Source organism: Pongo pygmaeus, chromosome 18, assembly GCF_028885625.2.
Source record: "Pongo pygmaeus isolate AG05252 chromosome 18, NHGRI_mPonPyg2-v2.0_pri, whole genome shotgun sequence".
In the NCBI taxonomy this organism is placed as follows: domain Eukaryota; kingdom Metazoa; phylum Chordata; class Mammalia; order Primates; family Hominidae; genus Pongo; species Pongo pygmaeus.
This window is the reverse complement of record NC_072391.2, coordinates 66,526,554-66,546,653: the sequence shown is the minus strand read 5'-3', so window position 1 is coordinate 66,546,653 and position 20,100 is coordinate 66,526,554. Positions and strand designations below refer to the sequence as shown.

Genomic DNA, 20,100 nt, shown 5'->3' with positions numbered 1-20,100 from the left:
TCAGTTATCCTTTTCAATGAATAGTACTACTTTACCTTCCAGTAGAAATATCCTGCAATATATTTTCACTCCAGCACAAATATGTCACGAAAGAGAGAAAGGTGCATATGTCCTTTAGCCGATGCAAGCACATTTTTAATTCATCCCACCAAGATAAATCACTAACCATCTGAAACCCGCAAAAATGTATTAACGATCTCATACAGCATGACTATGAAAACCCACATCTGCGAACCACATTACTAATAAGAAGCAGCTGGTGACAGTTTTGTAGCACTGTGACTTTTTAAAGGAAAATATTAGCAAGGACACACTAAATAGAAGTTTAGTTTCATTGAATCCACTTAGTTACAGAAAATCACCAGTGTTTTCTTTTTTCTTTATTGACAATCATGGAAATTACGTAATTTGTCATGAAATTCAAATAATATCTAAAAATAAAAGTCAGCCCAGCACGGTGGCTCATGCCTGTAATCCTAGCACTTTGGGAGGCCGAGGTGGGTGGATCATTTGAGGTCAGGAGTTCGAGACCAGCCTGGTCAACGTGGTGAAACCCTGTCTCCACTAAAAATACAAAAATTCGCCAGCCATGGTGGCAGGCGCCTGTAATCCCAGCTACTTGGGAAGCTAAGGCAGGAGAATCGCTTGAACCCGGGAAGCGGAGGTTGCAGTGGGCCATGATCGTGCCACTGCGCTCAAGCCTGGGTGACGAAGCGAAGACTGTCTCAAAAAAAATAAAAAAATAAAAATTAAATTAAAAGTCTACTTTCCCCCTTCACCAGTTCTTTTTTTTTTTTTTTTTTTTTTTTGAGATGGAGTCTCGCTCTGTCGCCCAGGCTGGAGTGCAGCGGCCTGATCTCAGCTCATTGCAAGCCCCGCCTCCTGGGTTCATGCCATTCTCGTGTCTCAGCCTCCCGAGTAGCTGGGACTACAGGCACCTGCCACCACGCCCGGCTAATTTTTTTATTTTTAGTAGAGACGGGGTTTCACCATGTTAGCCAGGATGGTCTCGATCTCCTGACCTCGTGATGCGCCCGCCTTGGCCTCCCAAAGTGCTGGGATTAGAGGCGTGAGCTACCGTGCCCGGCCCCTTTTTTTTTTTTTTTTTTTTTTTGAGATGAAGTCTCCCTTTTGTTGCCCAGGCTGGAGTGCAATGGCACCATCTCAGCTCACTGCAACCTCCGCTTCCTGGGTTCAAGCAATTCTCCTGCCTTAGCCTCCCAAGTAGCTGAGATTACAAATGCCTGCCATCATGCCCAGCTAATTTTTGTATTTTTAGTAGAGACGGGGTTTTACCATGTTGGCCAGGCTGGTCTCGAATTCCTGACCTCAGGTGATACGCCTGCCTTGGCCTCCCACAGTGCTGGGATTACAGGTGTGAGCCACCACAACCAGACTGGAGATCGAATCTTTAAAAAGGTAACTGAATCTTTAAAAAGGTAACTGAGTTAAAATGAGGTCACCGGGGTGGGCCCTAATCCAGTTTGACTGTTGTCCTTATAAGAGGAGATGAGAGCAGAGATACATGCATAGAGGAAGACCATGGGAAGATGAAGGGAGAAGATGGTCATTTACAAGGCAACGAGAGAGGCCTCAGAAGAAACCAATCCAGCCTGGCGTGGTGGCTCATGCCTGTAACCACAGCACATCAGGAGGCAGGAGGATCACTTGAGTCCAGGAGTTCGACACCAGCCTGGGCAATATAGCAAGACCTCGTCTCTACAAAAAAACAAAAAGCTAAAAAACAAGGCCAGGCACGATGGCTCACGTCTGTAATCCCAGCACTTTGGGAGGCTGAGGCTGGCAGATCACTTGAGGTCAAGAGTTCAAGACCAGCCTGGTCAACATGGTGAAACTCCATCTCTACTAAAAATACAAAAATTAGCTGGGCATGGTGTTGCATGGTTGTAATCCCAGCTACTCAGGAGGCTGAGGTAGGAGAATCACTTGAACCTGGAAGGCGGAGGCTGCAGTGATCCAAGATTGCTCCACTGCACTCCAGCCTGGGCAACAGAGTGAGACTCTGTCTCAAAACCACCACCAACACCAAAAACAAAAAAACAAACAAACAAAAAAAACAATCCTGCAGACACCTTGATCTCAATCTCAGACCTTTAGCCTGCAGAACTATGAGAAAATAAATTTCTGGTCTGGCACAGTGGCTCACGCCTATAATCCCAGCACTTTGGGAGGCCAAGGCAGGTGGATTGCTTGAGTTCAGGAGTTCTAGACCAGCCTGGGCAACATAGTAAGACCCCATCTCTACAAAAAAATAGATCCTTGATTTAAAAAAAAAAAGAAAAAGGCCAGGTGAGGTGGCTCGTGCCTGTAATCCCAACACTTTGGGAGGCCGAGACGGGTGGATCACTTGAGATCAGGAGTTTGAGACCAGCCTGACCAACATGGTGAAACCTCATCTCTACTAAAAATACAAAAATTAGCTGGGTGTGGTAGCACACACTTATTACCCCAGCTACTTGGGAGGCTGAGGCAGAAGTGCTTGAACCCTAGAGGCAGAGGCTGCAGTGAGCTGAGATCATGCCACTGCACTCCAGCCTGGGCATCAGAGTGAGACTCTATTCCAAAAAAAAAAGAAAGAAAAAGAAAAAGAAAAAATGACAGTTTGGGCTATTAAAAAAAAAAAAAAATTAGCCAGGTGTGGTGGCACATACCTGTACTTCTAGCTACTCAGGATGCTGAGGCCGGAGGATTGCTTGAGCCCAGGGGTTAAGGCTGCAATAAGTCAAGATTGAGCAACTGCAATCCAGCCTGGGCAACAGAGCCAGACCCTGTCTCAGAAAAAAAAAAAAAAAAAAAAAAAAAGAAGTTATGTTATTAAAGCCATCCCAATAGTGCTGTTATGGCAGCCCTAACATAGACCCCACGTCACCTACACAACAGCCTGTTTTTTGCCTCCCTAACTTCCAGTCTCTTCTGCCCCTTACACAAATGGGCATTTTTACTGTCATTCCGTTGAATGTGTGAGTGACTCACAGCTATGTTTTCCACTGAATGAAAATTCTGGACCACAGACTGGAAGGCCCACCCCAACTGGTCTTACATCTCACTACATGTTGGCTCAAGGACTCTGTATCCAAAACAACTTGTCTTTTCCACATACTTTCCTAAACTGCTTAGCTTCCTTCTGTAGAAACCATTCTATTGTGTGTGTGGTGTGTGTGTGTGTGTCTGTGTGTCAGGATCTTGCTCTATTCTCAGGCTGGAATGCAATGGTGTGGTCCCAGGTCACTGCAGCCTCAAACCTCCCAGGCTCAAGCAAGTCTCCCACCTCAGCCTCTCGAGTAGCTAGGAAACACAGGCATGTGGCACCACGTCTGGCTAATTTTTAAAAAATGTTTTCGTAGAGATGGGGTCTCGCTGTGTTGCCCAGGCTGGTCTCAAGTTCAAGGAATCCTCTTGCCTTGGTATCCCAAAGTGCTGGGGTTACAGGCATGAGCCACTGTGCCCAACCTCATGTAGCATGACTGATCTACTTGCTTCTCTCCCCAGCTAGGCAGTATAGTTCTTGAGGGCTGAGGCCGTATTTTTCTTCTGTTTTTGGTGAGTTGCATATAGTAGCCACTCAATAAATGTATAACTGTTACTGAATTCTATAACTTCCTAAAGACAATGAACTGACACAAAGCTAATATCTAGATCTGTGCTGGTCAATATGAAAGCTATTATTAGCACATGTAGCTATTTAAATTAAAATTAAAAATTCTGGCCAGGCATGGTGGCTCACACCTGTAATCTCAGCACTTTGGGAGGCTGAGGCAGGCAGATCACCGGAGGTTAGGAGTTCCAGCCTGGCCAACATGGTGAAACCTTGTCTCTACAAAAAATATAAAAATTGTGCTCGCTTCAGCAGCACATATACTAAAATTGGAATGATACAGAGAAGATTAACATGGCCCCTGAGCAAGGATGACACGCAAATTCGTGAAGCGTTCCACATTTTTTGCAAACCATCCAAAAGACCACCACCCGCCGGACAGTGGATGGCAAAGTGGTGTCTCAGAACAATGACACCAAAGTTCTGAGGCATTAAGCCAGCAGAAGCAGGGTACCCTTTGGGGAGCAGGAGGCCAATAAAAAGTTCAGAGTTAAAAAGAAAAAAAAAAAAAAAATATATATATATATATATAAATTAGCCCAGCATGGTGGCGCACGTCTGTAGTCCCAGCTACTTGGGAGGCTGAGGCAGGAGAATCGCTTGAACCCAGGAGGTGGAGGTTGCAGTGAGCCAAGATGGTGCCACTGTACTCCAGCCTGGGCGACAGAGTGACACTCCATCTCAAAAAAAAAAAAAAATAAATAAAACAGAAATGTTTTCTATTTGTGCTATGCCGTAAGATAGTTACTAGGCACATGTGACTATTGAGCACTTGCAATGTTGCTAGTGTGACTAAGAACAGAATTTTTTTTTTTTGAGACGGAGTCTTGCTCTGTTACCCAGGCAGGAGTGCAGTGGTGCGATTTTGGCTCACTGCAACCTCTGCCTCCCAGGTTCAAGCGATTCTCCTGCTTCAGCCTCCTGAGTAGCTGGGATTACAGGCACACGCCACCATGCCTGGCTAATTTTTGTATTTTTAGTAGAGGCAGAGTTTCACCATGTTGGTCAGGCTGGTCTTCAACTCCTGACCTCGTGATCCGCCCACCTCAGCCTCCCAAAGCGCTGGGATTACAGGCATGAGCCACCTCATACTGGCTTCGAACTCCTGACCTCATGATCCACTCGCCTCAGCCTCCCAAAATGCTGAGATTACAGGTGTGAGCCACCGTGCCCAGCCTTACTTATTTATTTTTGATACGGGGGTCTCACTCTGTCACCCAGGTTGGAGTGCAGTGGCATGATCTCTGCTCACTGCAACTTCCACTTCCCAGGCTCAAGCAATTCTCCCACCTCAGCCTCCCAAGTAGCTGAGATTATAGGCATGCGCCACTATACCCAGCTAATTTTTGTATTTTTAGTAGAGACGGGGTTTCATGGTTCCTAGGCTGGTCTCAAACTCCTGAGGATCAGGTGATTCATCCGGCTTGGCCTCCCAAAGTGCTGCGATTACAGGCATGAGCCACCACGCTTGGCCTACTTTTCTATCATCACAGAAAGTTTATTGGACAGTGCTGATCTACATCATAAAATACCTTGAAATACTAAAAGAAAAAGACAACACGGCTGGGCACGGTGGCTCAGGCCTGTAATCCCAGCACTTCAGGAGGCCGAGGTGGGCTGATCACGAAGTCAGGAGATCGACACCATCCTGGCTAACACGGTGAAACCCTGTCTCTACTAAAAATACAAAAAATTAGTCAGGCATGGTGGCAGGCGCCTGTAGTCCCAGCTACTCAGGAGGCTGAGGCAGGAGAATGCCTTGAACCCGGGAGGAGGAGCTGGCAGCGAGCCGAGACTGCGCCACTGCACTCCAGCCTGGGTGACACAGCGAGACTGTCTCAAAAAAAAAAAAAAAAACAGAAAGAAAGAAAAAGACAACACATTAGGGAAAAAAAAGGAGAAAGGGTTATGAATATGTAATTCATGCAATTGGCCAAACAGCCAAACATATAAAGTGAGCAACCTCATTAGTAAACAGGGAAATGCAGAGTAAAATGAGATAGCATTTTTCATCCATTGGATAGGCTAAAATTAGTCTGCCAATACATTGGTAAGGAATAAGGAAACAAATACTTCAAACACTGCTGATGGGAAAACAGCCAGTACGGAGGCCAAATAAAAGTGAAAGAAAATGGACACAGTATGAGCCACACCCAGGAATTGGCCCAAGAAACACCCAGACATGAGCACCAGGAGACAATGTCCTAGATTGTACATTACTACACTCTATATGACTAACACAAAAGACTGCCCACATAACTCAATATTACAGCTAGATCAAGTGCTCAAACACCTTCCCTGTAGCCTACAAAATGGAAAACCCTTTGTGTATCATGCCTGCTAATCATCATGTTACAGGAAAGGAGTCCCAATCCAGACCCCAAGAGAGGGTTCTTGGATCTTACGCAAGAAAGAATTCAGGACGAGTTGGTAAAGTGAAAGCAAGTTTATTAAGAAAGTGAAGAACAGAAGAATGGCTACTCCATAGACAGAGCAGCCCCGAGGCTGGTTGCCCATTTTTATGGTTCTTTTCTTTTTTTTTTTGGAGACACAGCCTCACTCTGCTGCCAGGCTGGAGTGCAGTGGTGCAATCTCGGTTCACTGCAACCTCTGCCTGCCCAGTTCAAGTGATTCTCCTGCCTCAGCCTCCCTAGTAGCTGGGACTATAGGTGTGTGCCACCATGCCCAGCTAATTTTTGTATTTTTTTTTAGTAGAGACGGGATTTCGCCAAATTGGCCAGGTTGGTCTGGAACTCCTGACCTCAGGTGATCCGCCCATCACAGCCTTCCAGAGTGCTGATACTACAGGCATGAGCCACCGCACCCAGCCTTTTATGGTTATTTCTTGATGATATGCTAAGCAAGGGGTGGATTATTTATGCCTTCCCTTTTTAGACCATATAGGGTAACTTCCTGACGTTGCCATGGCATTTGTAAACTGTCATGGCGCTGGTGGGAGTGTAGCAGTGAGGACGACCAGAGGTCACTCTTGTGGCCTTCTTGGTTTTGGTGGGTTTTAGCCGGCTTCTTTACTGCAACCTGTTTTATCAGCAAGGTCTTTATGACCTGTATCTTGTGCCAACCTCCTATCTCATTCAGTGACTTATAATGGCTTAACTGTCTGGAAATGCAGCCCAGTAGGTGTCAGCCTCATTTTACCTAGCTCCTATTCAAGATACATTTGCTTTGGTTCAAATGCTTCTGACAATCATATTTATGATTAGGTTCCTATAACCGAGATAGTGGGGGAATAAGCTGAAGAATGCCACCTTGGCCTCTAACAAATCAATGTGCGACTATGGGAAAAATTACCTCTTCCCTTCTTGATCTTCCATTTCCACGACTGTAAAAATGAGACTGGCCAGGTGCAGTGGCTTACACATGAAATCCCAGCACCTTGGGAGGCCGAGGTGGGCAGATCACTAGGTCAGGGGATTGAGACCATCCTGGCCAACATGATGAAACCCCGTCTTTACTAAAATACAAAAAATTAGCCGGGCGTGGTGGCGGGCACCTGTAGTCTCAGCTACTCGGGACTGAGGCAGGAGAATTGCTTGAACCTGGGAGGCGAATGTTGCAGTGAGCCGAGATCGCACCACTGCACTCCAGCCTGGTGACAGAGCAAGTCTGTCTCAAAAAAAAAAAAAGAAGAAGAAAAAAAAAGGAAAAAAAATGAGACTGAGAGTCACGTTTCTTTTACAAACTCCTGCTTCATCTCCACCCAATAGGAATAACTTCATTTTTATCTACAACATACATTGTGGTTCAGTATTAAGTACCATTTAAAGAAAGGTTGATGCTCAAAAGAAAGCTTAAAAACCCCCAAATTTGATGGTTCTCTATCTTCCAATATTCCAAGATTTTAGTTCTTCTTAGTTGAATTTGCTATACTCTCCACGGTACATGTGAATTATCCATTCAGAGATTAGTTTACTAACCAGTACATGAGAAAAGTGGATTTTTAAAGCATTTGAGTTAGATTGGCAAAAGACCTTTCCTGGGCTGGTTTCAAATCAGAATTTTTCTGTAGAACCCAAGAATGAGCAAAGGTATGCAAAATGGCCAAAACAGAAACATAACGTCAAGAGCGAAACGTTTTAAATGTCTAGGTTACACAAACCCCCAAAGTAAAAACACCCTGAAACCCATGCACTAAAGCGGTCCCCTTTTTTAATACTGGTTTTCTTTCCCTTCCCTTCCCCTCACATCCCCTCCCCTCCTCTCCCCTCTCCCACAGTCCCTTCCCCTCACTTTCCCTCCCTTCCTTTCCCCTCCTTTCCCATTCCTTCCCTTCCCCCAATTTCTCTAACTTGCCCTAGTCAGTTTCTGCTTCATTTGTATTCCAAGTTTTCTACTTCGGAAGAATTTCAAGGCCCAAAGCACTTACTTCCCATACCATTTAAGGAAGTACAAATCACTGGCTGGAAAAGTTGAAAAGGAATGCTTTCTACTTTCAGAACTTTTACTTCCTCATTCAGATGATCTGTGGGCTCTCTCTGTGAGAATTACATTCTCCACAACCCACAAGATTTTAGAATTTAAGTAAGTCAAGCTATAAACTAGATTCCAGTTGACAAGGATTCTCTGAATTTACAGCCCTACAACTAGTGAAAAGCAAGTGAGTTAATTTTTTTATTTTGAGATGGAGTCTCGCTCTGCGTGATCTTGGCTCACTGCAACCTCTGCCTCCCAGGTTCAAGCAGTTCTCCTGCCTCAGCCTCCCAAGTAGCTGGGATTACAGGCGTGTGCCACCATGCCTGACTAATTTTTGTATTTTTAGTAGAGACGGGGTTTTGCCATGTTGGCCAGGCTGGCTTGAACTCCTGAACCTCAAGTGATCTGCCTGCCTTGGCCTCCCGAAGTGCTGGGATTACAGGTGTGAGCCACTGCACCGGGCCACAAGTGAGTTACTACTTAAGGCATCCTAGCCTCCATCTGTTCACAAGTATTCAATGTAGACCAGCGACTTGAACTTATCATTTCAACCACTTAAAACGTTTCTTAGAAACGACAGGATCTTCAGTAAACTAAAAAGGTCCCTAATAGTCCAGTCTAATCCAGACTGGAAAAATATACCTTACAGAAAAAAATTTATTCAACAAGAGGCAAGTTTTTTTTTTTACATAGGTGACCTAAAAAGTTGCAGGTATTTTGTTTTGTTTTGAGAGAGGATCTCAAAAAAATCTAGGCTGGAGTGCAGCGGCGTGCTCAGGGATCACTGCGGCCTCTTCCTCCTGGCCTCAAGCAATCCTCCCACCTCAGCCTCCTGAGAAGCTGGGACTACAGGTGCTTGCCACCACACCTGGCTAATTTTTGTATGTTTTGTAGGGATGGAGTTCCACCATGTTGCCCAGGCTGGTCTCAAAGTCCTCGGTTCAAGCTATTTGCCAGTCTCAGCTTCCCAAAGTGCTGGGATTACAGCCATGGCGCCCAGCAGGTATTTGTTTAAATTACTCCTATCACTGTAAAACCTAACAGGTGGGGCAGAGGCAAAGACATCCATTATAAATCTTATCATATCTGTTCTTTCTTATCAAACCTAAAATAGGCTGTCCTTTATGTGATAAATTATTGGGCTCTGTTTATCTCTCTTATAACCTCTCTCTCTCTGTTAATTCTCCCCCCAAACATCTACCTTAAATCCTCATTTATTTTCCCTTTCCAGAATGGAGGGTGGGGCTAATCATAGCAAAATGTTTTTCACCAACCCTTCATTCATGATGTCATCAGAACCCACACACTTCTCTGCCCACACTTCAGCCCTCCATCCCCAAAACAAACAAAAACTACACAAACTGGGTTTACACAGGCATGCAACAGAATACATCCCGAGAAGGGAAAGAAATCTATCTGCTCAGTTTAGTTAACTAGAGTTCTTCACTTTCTAATTTAAAGATCACATTAAAATTGGCCAGTTGACAACACATGTGGGAATAACATGTCAGAGCAGGTAGAAGAGAATGAAAAATGTGAAATACATGGTGGTCTCTCGGGTCCCCATCTCTACACTTACTCCCTAACAAAATTCCTGCCCAGTGTTTCCTTACCTTTTTTTTTTTTTTTTTTTTTTAAAGAGACAGGGTCTCACTATGTTGCCCAGGCTGGAGTGCAGTGGCTATTCACCAGTATGATCATAGCACATTATGGTCTCAAACTCCTGGGCTCCAGTGAGCCTCCCGAGTAGCTGGGACTACTGATGTGTGCCCAGCTCCTATATCTTTTTTTTCATATTGTATTTCTTCAGAGATAGGGTCTCCCTATGTTGCCCAGGTTGGTCTCTGGACTCAAGTGATGCTCCCACCTCGGCCTCCTAAAATGCTGGGATTACAGGCATGAGCCACCATGCCTGGCCCTTCCATACCTTTTGAAACCAGCACATAACAGGTAAAAAGGCAGTTAATGGGACTGATAACCCAAGCTTTTTTTCCTTTTAAATAAAATTAACGGCTGACTGTCAAAGGTCAAAGGCATCTATTTTTTAGATGGAGCACTACCTTATAATGCTGGAGATGAAATTCTTCCTTGAACTCTAAGCCTGATTATGGTTATTATAAGTGGCCAGGCTATCCTGGGTAAGTAATTACGGTCCTCTGCCCTCCAGGGCGAGGATGGGGAGATTCCCACGCAGTTGCACAGGCTGGGGCCTGGCAGGAAGTGAAGGCTATCAGCTCTCTGAAGCCCTAGGCATGTAATAGGGAACAGAACGCAAATATCTTTTCTTCTGAGATTACGGCCTACAGAATAAGCAGGACTCAATCAACATTAGATGAGTTTGTAGCTACTCAGCACATTATCCCAAATACAAATACCTCATTTGGAATTTCCATTCATTTTCATTCAATGAAGGGAAATGACTGTCCATTATTTTGGAAGAAAACATTTATAATGCCTAGTCCTCAAGAATAACTTGTTTTATTACCATGATTTGTGAAAAGCAACAGGGTAGACAGTTCAAGGAAGGACACAGACAGTGCCCTGTTTTAGGTTCCAAATTTCTTCTTTTTAATGGGTGGTGGGAGTTGAGCAATGATGTCATCCAGAGGCCGTTCTACTGCCACGAGTGTTCTTTCATCCAAAAGATCCATGAAGAGTAGAGGCTGCAGAGGGATGATAATTATTCTATCAGGACTTAGGATCCAGGGCTAGTCCTGAAAGAACTGACTGTAGGTAGACACCATCTAAGCTAAAAGGTTAGCCTAGTTCAAGGCTCAAATGATTTAAATTTCTTGACAATCTTTCCTGCCCTGGGACTCAAAATAGTTGGAATGCATAAAAGCTTTTTTTTTTTATTTTTTAGAGATGGGGGTCTTGCTATGTTGCCCAAGCAGGAGAGCAGTAGTCATTCATAGACATGATCAACGTGCACTGAAGCCCTGAACTCCTGGGCAATCATCCTGCCTCAGTCTCCTGAGTAGCTGGGACAATAGGTAGGTGTGCATTGCTGTGCCTGGCTTGAGATTGGGAGCTTTTTTTTTTTTTTTTTTTTTTTTTTTTGAGACAGAGTCTCGCTCTGCTGCCCAGGCTGGAGTGCAGTGGTGCAATCTCAGCTCACTGCAAGCTCCGCCTCCCGGGTTCACACCATTCTCCTGCCTCAGCCTCCCGGGTAGCTGGGACTACAGGACTACAGGCGCCCGCTACCACGCCCGGCTAATTTTTTGTATTTTTAGTAGAGATGGGGTTTCACCGTGTTAGCCAGGATGGTCTCGATCTCCTGAACTCGTGATCCGCCCACCCTGGCCTCCCAAAGTGCTGGGATTACAGGCGTGAGCCACCGCGCCCAGCCAAGATTGGGAGCTTTTAACTAAATTCACTCATAAAAGGTCTCAGCAGGATTTTTTTACATTTCTCTGGATAGAAAATCTATGCTTCTTATATCTCAAGAATCAATGTTAAGCAAGGACTTTAAAGCCTAAGTTCTTTTTTTTTTTTAAGACAGAATCTCGACGTCACCCAGCCTGAAGTGCAGTGGTGCAATCATACTCACTGCAGCCTTGAACTCCTGAGCACAAGCTATCCTCCCATCTCAGCCTCTTGAGCAGCTGGGACTACAGGCATGCTCCACCACACCTAGCTAATTTTTGTATTTTTTTTCTGTAGAGACAGGGTCTCACTATGTTGCCCAGACTGGTCTTGAACTCCAGCCTCAACCTCCTAAAGTACTGAGATTACAGGCGTGAATCACCATACCCAGGCTAAGGCAACTGACAACTGGCAAGTTACAAATGCATCAAGAAGCTAATCACATTTGAGTAATTTACAGAACTCTCCTTTTTTTTTTTTTTTTTGTTGATAGTGATGGGGTTTCACCATGGTGCCCAGGCTGGTCTTGAACTCCTGGGCTGAGGAGATCCACCTGCCTTGGCCTCCCAAAGTGCTGGGATTACAGGTATGAGCTACCAAGCCCTGCCTGCTTGACATTTATCCTATGGAACACTCCAACAAGTAAAATTTAAAGCCAGCTCTCACGTCAACAAAGACTCTACCCTCAGCGCCAACATTTCTCACTACTTATGCATTTCATTTTGGTTATGTATGATGTGCCTGCCTCTAACCTACTAAGGCAAGAACAATAAAACATATACAAGGGACAGCCAGCCTCAAAAAGGTGACTTGTCTCCCACAAGCCAGGTTCTCTGCATGGAAACTGAAGATGCTCTTATCTTCCGATTGTGGAGTTTATTATATTTTGATATCACAAAGGAACCAACTATCCAGAATAACAACACAAGATGTTTTACCTTATATATCTTAGAAATTTTAAAAGCATGAGCTGTGCGCCTCCGGACGACATCTGATTCATTCGTGGGAGGAAATGGATTGTAGAGTAAGGTTTTGTCATTTGGAAGGGGCTAAAAAAACAAAGACACATTGTTTAAATGGTTACTTTTATTGGGCTTCTGCAGACCAAAGATCTGTAGTGCATTTTGAGCCCAACATCATCTTCTAACCATCATATATATTCAGTACCTCCCTGACATTCATTAATTCAGGAAAACAGCTGTAGCCATGATACCTCTATTCAGAAAAACTAGGGAGGAAAAAAAAGAAAAGGAGAGAGAGGGAGAAAGAGCTGAAGCTACTCTTGCAGCCACACTGCAGAGGGTGGGAGTATGAGGCAAAGAGAGCTTGTTAACTCCATGCAGCAAGATCAAAGGGCCCTTCTGGGGCTTCTGGCCTGTCTCATCAGTATCACTTTGTCAGAAAGGAACAAACTGGCAAGTGCAGGAGCTCAGCCCACACAGGCTCTGTGCTTTCTAGACTCTCCCCCAACAAGATCACAGACTGGACAAGTGACTGAAGTTCTCCCCAGGCGAAACCTCAACACAAACCACCCCTGCTGATGTCACTGACACCTCGAGGTGGCCTCTGGGCAAAGAAATGATATTTTGTCTCTGACTTCCTGGGAAATAGCTATGCCTACTACAAGGAAGCGATGAACTTAAAGCCAATGCTTTGGAAAAAATGATCTGGGCTCAATTACAAAGAGGCAAGAGAGTGGGAGGGGCCCTTCCTGTATCACTCATCTTGCAGAAGGCACTTGTCAGCCAGCTCTGCTTCCCACACCCAGAGGTCGCAGGGCCCACGAGATGATTCCAGTGACACATCCCCGTGCACACCTCCTTTAGAGCCATCTGCTGCTTTCCCCCATGTTCCTTCCACCCCCACCTTCACAAACACACCAAAACACCGTGTGATGGTTGTAATCTAAGCCCAAAGTGCAGGACAGGCATGGCCACAATGCTCCTAGGAAACAAAGCACCTGCCCAGAAAAGCCATATAAATTCAGGGTGAATCGAAACAGCAGCTGGCAAAGAGGATGGAATCTAAAACTGAAGAAAATGCTCGTATCCCATCTAAATCACCGCCATGAAGAATTTTCCTAGCTGGGTTTTTCGAAGATGTTAAGACCAGTTCCTCAAGCCTGCAGACAGCGTTTCAGTAGCTTCAGCCAAAGGGCACAGAGGTCAAAACCTCAGTCTGTACCTACTTTAATGAAACCAGGTTATTCAGATACCCCAGAGTTCAAAGTCGAAAGCAAGTTAGCCAAATCAATGATACTTCCTGATGAGGGTCACCTTCTGAATACTGGCCTAATCACTTTTCTATGTAAGATTTATGTGCTTACTCGCAAAGTAGAGAAATAGTCACATCAGCAAAAGCCAGTACACAAAGGCCAGCCCCTTCCCTGACAGCCTCCCAAAGAACTGTGGGAACACAAACCAGGGAATCTGTAAAACAAAAGCCCCTCTCCTCCAAGAAATGTACTAGCTACCTTTATTCTGAGTCTCCATCCTCTTACCTTATTGTACTTGTTGCTTTTAGAACTTTAAGATTCAGAAGAAGATTTGGGAGGTAGCAGTGAAGAACTCACCAATGACTTGTCAATGATGCAGAACATGTAGGCATCATGGAGAAGGATGTGCATCGGTCTCTTGGGATGAAAACTGATGTGTGTGATAGGAGTATCCCTTTGGAGCCAAAGGTGATGAAAGCCCTGCTTCTGGACAGTCCGGCTCCAATCTGTATACTGTTTGTCTGGGATGCTGTACTCAAATACCTGAGGGAGGACATGACACAGAGAAACGCAGGCTGATACTCAGAAAGACCAGAAGGGCATTCTCATTCCTAACCAGAAAGTATCTATACAAACCTTCAACTGTATTATATTCATTCTATGCTCTCCCAACACTTTTTTTTTTTTTTTGAGATGGAGTCTCGCTGTGTCGCACAGGCTGGAGTGTAGTGGCTTGATCTCCGCTCACTGCAAGCTCCGCCTCCCGGGTTCAAGCCATTCTCCTGCCTCAGCCTCCCAAGTAGCTGGGACTATAGGCGCCCATGAGTAAGCCTGGCTAATTTTTTGTATTTTTAGTAGAGACGGGGTTTTACCATGTTAGCCAGGATGGTCTCGATCTCCTGACCTCGTGATCTGCCCGCCTCAGCCTCCCAAAGTGCTGGGATTATAGGCGTGAGCCACCGCGCCCAGCCCATCTTTTCAGAGCTGTTTTATGCACATAATACATGGTGTTCTGTATCTTGCTTTTCTTGCTCAGTGTTATATCATGGAGACTGACCCACATTAATACACATATATATCAGTCATGCCCATTCTGAAACACAGAATAGTCCACTCATTTTATCCATGTATCATGATTTACTTATCCACTCTGCTTAATGGACATTAGCTTGTTTCATATCTTTGTCTACTACAAACAAAGCTGCAATGAACTGTCTCTGTATAAATGTCTCTTTGCACAGCTAAAAGCATATACATATAGATATATAGATATACATATATAAATAAAAAGAAGGATTAGAACTGAAATTTCTAAGTCAAAGACCATGTGGACTTTAAAATTTTTAAGGTATGGCCAAAATGTCCTCCAAAAGGGTTAGGATAATTTACACAATGCGTGAGAGTACTGTTTCCCTATACCTTCAGAACACTGTATATTATCAAGTCCTTGATCTTTGCTAATCTAACAGATATAAAAAACTTCCCATCAGTTTTACTTTCAGAAGCACTTAAGGGACTAAGTGCCAGTAAAAGGTGTCGTGGGGGAAATTATCATTATGTGTGACAAAGGCAAAGATGTGTGGCTTCACTACTCTTTCAGTCTTTGGTCAAGGACTCAAATCTATCAAACCGAGAGATTTCACTTTTTGGACAGTGTGTGTGTGCATGTGTGAGTGTAAAAACTGACCATCGGCCAGGCACGGTGGCTCAAGCCTATAATCCCAGCACTTTGGGAGGCCGAGGCAGGCGGATCACAAGGTCAGGAGATCGAGACCATCCTGGCTAACATGGTGAAACCCCGTCTCTACTAAAAATACAAAAAATTAGCCAGGCGTGGTGGCGGGCGCCTGTAGTCCCAGCTACTCGGGAGGCTGAGGCAGCAGGATGACATGAACCTGGAAGGCGGAGCTTGCAGTGAGTGGACATCGTGCCACTGTACTCCAGCCTGGGTGACAGAGCGAGACTCCGTCTCAAAAAGAACAAAAAAAAACTGACCATCAAAGCAGTAAGCATCATTTGCCTAGCAGTCTACTTTAAATGTGCTTCCTGGATTACATTTAATCTTCCCAACAGCTCAGTGAAGTAGATATTAACATCTCCAATTTTACAGATGAATTACTGATAACTTCCTAATATAATTATTGATAACTTCCTAATATATTCTGCAGCCCAGGTTTTTTTTTTTTTTTAAAGACCTCCTTATAATCACAATCTCCTTACAAATTGGTATAGGAAAAAGTCGATTAGTTTCTAATTTTGGCTGAGATTAGGTACCTGATCTTATTAGGGCTTGATTTCCTCATCGGCAAGCGTAAAGGTGAATGATACAATCTTTTAGTCACTTTCAACTCTCAAAATCTTATTCCATCCCATATTCAGTTTAATACCCAAGCCCATGTCATCTCTCCTCTAAAACAATGAGGAAAATGAGTACTTCAAAATTCCTCCTCCCTCTTGTGATTCTTTACTCTAGAATCTTAGTGCTTCTCCATTTAAATTGCATCCCATCAAACCAATGCATACTGCTGGCCTATGATGAGCCCAGACAGGCAAGGAAGCTTTACTTCACACAGGAGAAAACTACCTTATATCCTACAACACCTTCAAAAAAAAGCTCCCTGCAACTGCCCAATATTCCAGCTTCTAGATTACTATCCAGCAGGAAGGGATTAGAAAGCACTGAAATCTCCCTTACCTGCTGGTCCGAATGAGCGATGACAAGGTTGTTGGTATTGGGTGCAATGGCCATAGCAGTCACTGGGAAATTGTAAGCAGGCACCGTGCAGTGAAGCTGGGAACGAATAACAGACACAAGGGGCAACTCTAAGTGACGCTTTTCCTCAGCAAAGATTGAATGGTCTAGGTCAGGGGTTTAAATAGTGCTCCTCATAATTTAAAAGGGTTCTAGGGAAGTTCCATAAATTTCAGGCATTTCCCCAACCAATGAACTTTCATTTCTTTTTTTTTTTTTTTGACATGGAGTTTCGCTCTTGTCACCCAGGCTGGAGTGCAGTGGCGTGATAATCAGCTCACTGCAACCTCCGCCTCCCGGGTTCAAGTGATTCTCCTGCCTCAGCCTCCCAAGTAGCTGGGATTACAGGTGCCTACCACCACACCCGGCTAATTTTTTGTATTTTCTTTTTTTTTTGTTTTTTGAGATGGAGTTTCACTCTTTCTCCCAGGCTGGAGTGCAATGGCATGATCCTGGCTCACTGCAACCTCCACCTTCCGGTTTCAAGTGATTCTCCTGCCTCAGCCTCCCGAGTAGCTGGGATTACAGGCACCCGCCACCATGCCCAGCTAATTTTTGTATTTTTAGTAGAGACGAGGTTTCACCATGTTGGCCAGGCTGGTCTCAAACTCCTGACCTCATGATCCACCCACCTCGGCCTCCCAAAGTGCCGGGATTACAGGCGTTAAGCCACTGCACCAGTCCTCATTTTCTTAAAAAAATGCCTATTGGTTGGCCGGGCGCAGTGGCTCATGCCTATAATCCCAGCACTTTGGGAGGCCAAGGCAGGCGGATCACGAGGTCAGGAGTTCGAGACCAGCCTGGCCAACATGGTGAAACCCCATCTCTACCAAAAATAAAAAAAATTAGCTGGGCGTGGTGGCGTGCGCCTGTAATCCCAGCTACTCAGGAGACTGAGGCAGGGGAATCACTTGAACCTAGGAGGTGGAGGTTGCAGTGAGCAGAGACTGCGCCACCACACTCCAGCCTGGGCAACATGCAAGACTACGTCTCAAAAAAAAAAAAAAAAAAAAAGGCCTACTGGCTGGGCGCAGTAGCTCACACCTGTAACTACAGCACTTCGGAAGGGCCAGGGCGGGAGGAACACTTGAGTCCAGGAGTTCAAGACCAGCCTGGGCAACATAGCAAGACCTCATCTCTACGGGAAAAAAAAAAAAGATTAGCTAGGTGTGGTGGGACTCGCCTGTAGTCCCAGCTACTCAGGACGCTGAGGTGGAAGGATCGCTTGAGCCGAGACGTCAAGGCTGCAGTGAGATGTGACTGCGCCACTGCACTCAATCTGGGTGACAGAGTGAAACCGTGTCTCAAAAAAATAAAAAGCATATTTAACCGCTTACAAAACTAACAGCATTTGTGGAGAACTGAGAGTAAAGCCTTTCCATCTGAGTAAATCCATCTGTACAAACTGCTTATAAATGTGTCATTGAATAGGGAGTCTACAGCTCTACACCAGGTTTAAAATAAATAAATGCCTAGGCATGGAGTTTTATGTACAATTGCAAAGCATGTGCACGCTACACACAAACACTCTTTAAATGCCAGGCAAGGCTCAAAGACAAGTGCTCAGTACATGCTCCTACCATAATGCAACAAAGCTTACACTATGCAGTTAACAGGTAAACCCATTAAGTGTTGAAGTTTGATGTTATTCTATACACTTTTAATGCTTATTGCAAGTTTTGGGTAGTTTGAATCTAATTCTTATAATGAAGATGAGGACTTGTAAGGGATCACTAATGACTCAATTTATGACTGACAGCATCATTACTGATTAGTGAAAAATGTTTTCCCAGTATTCCTTTTTTGAAGTTTTGATTATGTTTACCTTGAGATTACAAGGCAAGCCATGAAAGGAACTCTTATTATCTGCAACTATTTGTCTGTGTATATCAGAATTTTCCTCCCAAAAATACAGAAAGAACCTGGATGTGTTTACATCACCCACGGATCATTAATTTCAAATTTCCAGGTATGAATGGGTTTCACTGTTTCCATTAGCTGCTTTTAATGTTACACAGTATAGCTTCTGGGTTCCATAAAAATAAAACAGGATTCCAAACCTGGAAAAATTATTAGTTAAAAAGAAAAAAGTCTGGCCAGGCGCGGTGGCTCATGCCTGTAATCCTAGCACTTTGGGAGGCTGAGGTGGGCGGATTGCCTGAGCTCAGGAGTTCAAGATCAGCCTGAGCGACATGGTGAAACCCCGTCTCTATTAAAATACAAAAATTAGCCGGGTGTGGCAGCACACGCCTGTAATCCCAGCTACTCAGGAGGCTGAGACAGGAGAATCATTTGAACCCGGGAGGCTGAGGTTGCAGTGAGCCGACATCGCGCTACCGCACTCTAGCCTGGGTGACAGAGTGAAACTTTGTCTCAAAAAAAAAAAAAAAAAAAGAAAAAAAAGAAAAAAGTCTAATAAATTTCCAGGTCATGCCAATCTGCCTTGAATCTTTTAACTGCAGGGTGAACTGGCTCCTGTACAATGATTCAAACTGCTGCCATGAAACCCTATGCTCACCTTTAGCTGTTTTACATCGTAGACATGGACTCCAGCACTGGTACCTGATGCAGCTAGCCAATGCCCATCTGGACTGACTGCCAAAAGACACATGGCCTCCACTGTTCCTGTGAGGACAAAACAGTTACATCTCTGAATTCACACAGTGTCCACAGCCAGCCCTGCCCTAGAGATGATGGCAAAAGCCAAGGAGACCCTCAGAGTTTTAAATCACTACCAGGATAATTTGCTGATCACTGTGCAAATTACTTCTAGATGTTAATGTTTCTACTTTTTTCATCTACTTATTTAAGCCATCCCGCCTGTAAAGAAGGTCCAGAAAGATAAAACAGAAGTTATTACTTCCTCAGGCCTAAGACACTGCTTACTATAGGAATAGAGAATGACGGCAGCATCTGCCACTAAAATATATACTTTAATTGTTTCAAACTCCTTTCCTACCAAATGGTTTTTTTTTCTGTTTTCTTTTTTTTTGTTCTTTGTTTTTTTTTTTTTGAGATGGAGTCTAGCTCTGTCACTCTGGCTGGAGTGCAGTGGCGGATCCGCTCACTCCAACCTCCAGCTCCCAAATTCAAGTGATTCACCTGCCTCAGACTCCTGACTAGCTGGGATTACAGGCACCCATCACCATGCCTGGCTAATTTTTGTATTTTTAGTAGAGACGGGGTTTCACCATGTTGGCTGGGCTGGTCTTGAACTCCTGACCTCAGATGATCCGCCCACCTTGGCTTCCCAAAGTGCTGGGATTACAGGCGTGAGCCACCGCGCCTGGCCTCTTTCTTTTTTCTTTTTTTAGACGGAGTCTCACTCTGTTGTCGGGCTGGAGTGCAGTGATGCAATCGCTCGGCTCACTGCAACGTCTGCCTCTCGGGTTCAAGCCATTCTCCTGCCTCAGCCTCCCAAGTAGCTGGGACTACAGGCGTGCACCACCACACCCAGCTAATTTTTGTATATTTAGTAGAGATGGGGTTTCACCATGTTGGCCAGCATGATCTTGATCTCTTGACCTTATGATCTGCCCACCTCGGCCTCCCAAAGTGCTGGGATTACAGGCATGAGCCACTGTGCCTGGCCCCCAAATTTTTTTTAAACCAAAATTATGGACAGGCCAGGCGTCGTAGCTCACACCTGTAATGCCAGCACTTTGGGAGGCAGAGGTAGGTGGATCACCTGAGGTCAGGAGTTCAAGACCAGCCTGA

At 44.8% G+C, this 20,100-nt stretch overlaps 1 protein-coding gene and 1 non-coding gene across 6 annotated transcripts in view; one reads left to right on the top strand and one right to left on the bottom strand.

Annotated features, from left to right (window-relative positions):
- UTP4 (UTP4 small subunit processome component) overlaps positions 1 to 20,100 on the bottom strand; it is a 50,066-nt gene that overhangs the window by 3,711 nt on the left and 26,255 nt on the right. For 2 of the 5 annotated variants that reach the window (XM_054454118.2, XM_054454119.2), the window contains exons 13-17: positions 18,902 to 19,008; positions 16,327 to 16,422; positions 13,989 to 14,174; positions 12,355 to 12,465; positions 10,510 to 10,713 (exon numbers count right to left, since the gene is read on the bottom strand). In XM_054454118.2, coding sequence (XP_054310093.2) covers positions 10,597 to 10,713; positions 12,355 to 12,465; positions 13,989 to 14,174; positions 16,327 to 16,422; positions 18,902 to 19,008 — 617 coding nt within the window. In that variant the 3' untranslated portion in view covers positions 10,510 to 10,596. Of the gene's footprint in view, positions 1 to 2,672; positions 2,790 to 10,509; positions 10,714 to 12,063; positions 12,466 to 13,988; positions 14,175 to 16,326; positions 16,423 to 18,901; positions 19,009 to 20,100 lie in introns of those variants that run through there. The other 3 variants (XR_010124310.1, XR_010124309.1, XM_063654478.1) reach the window with 3 other exon arrangements.
- On the top strand, positions 3,856 to 3,962 carry LOC129016443 (U6 spliceosomal RNA). Its single transcript, XR_008494832.1, has one exon. It is a non-coding gene; the product is annotated as a U6 spliceosomal RNA (small nuclear RNA).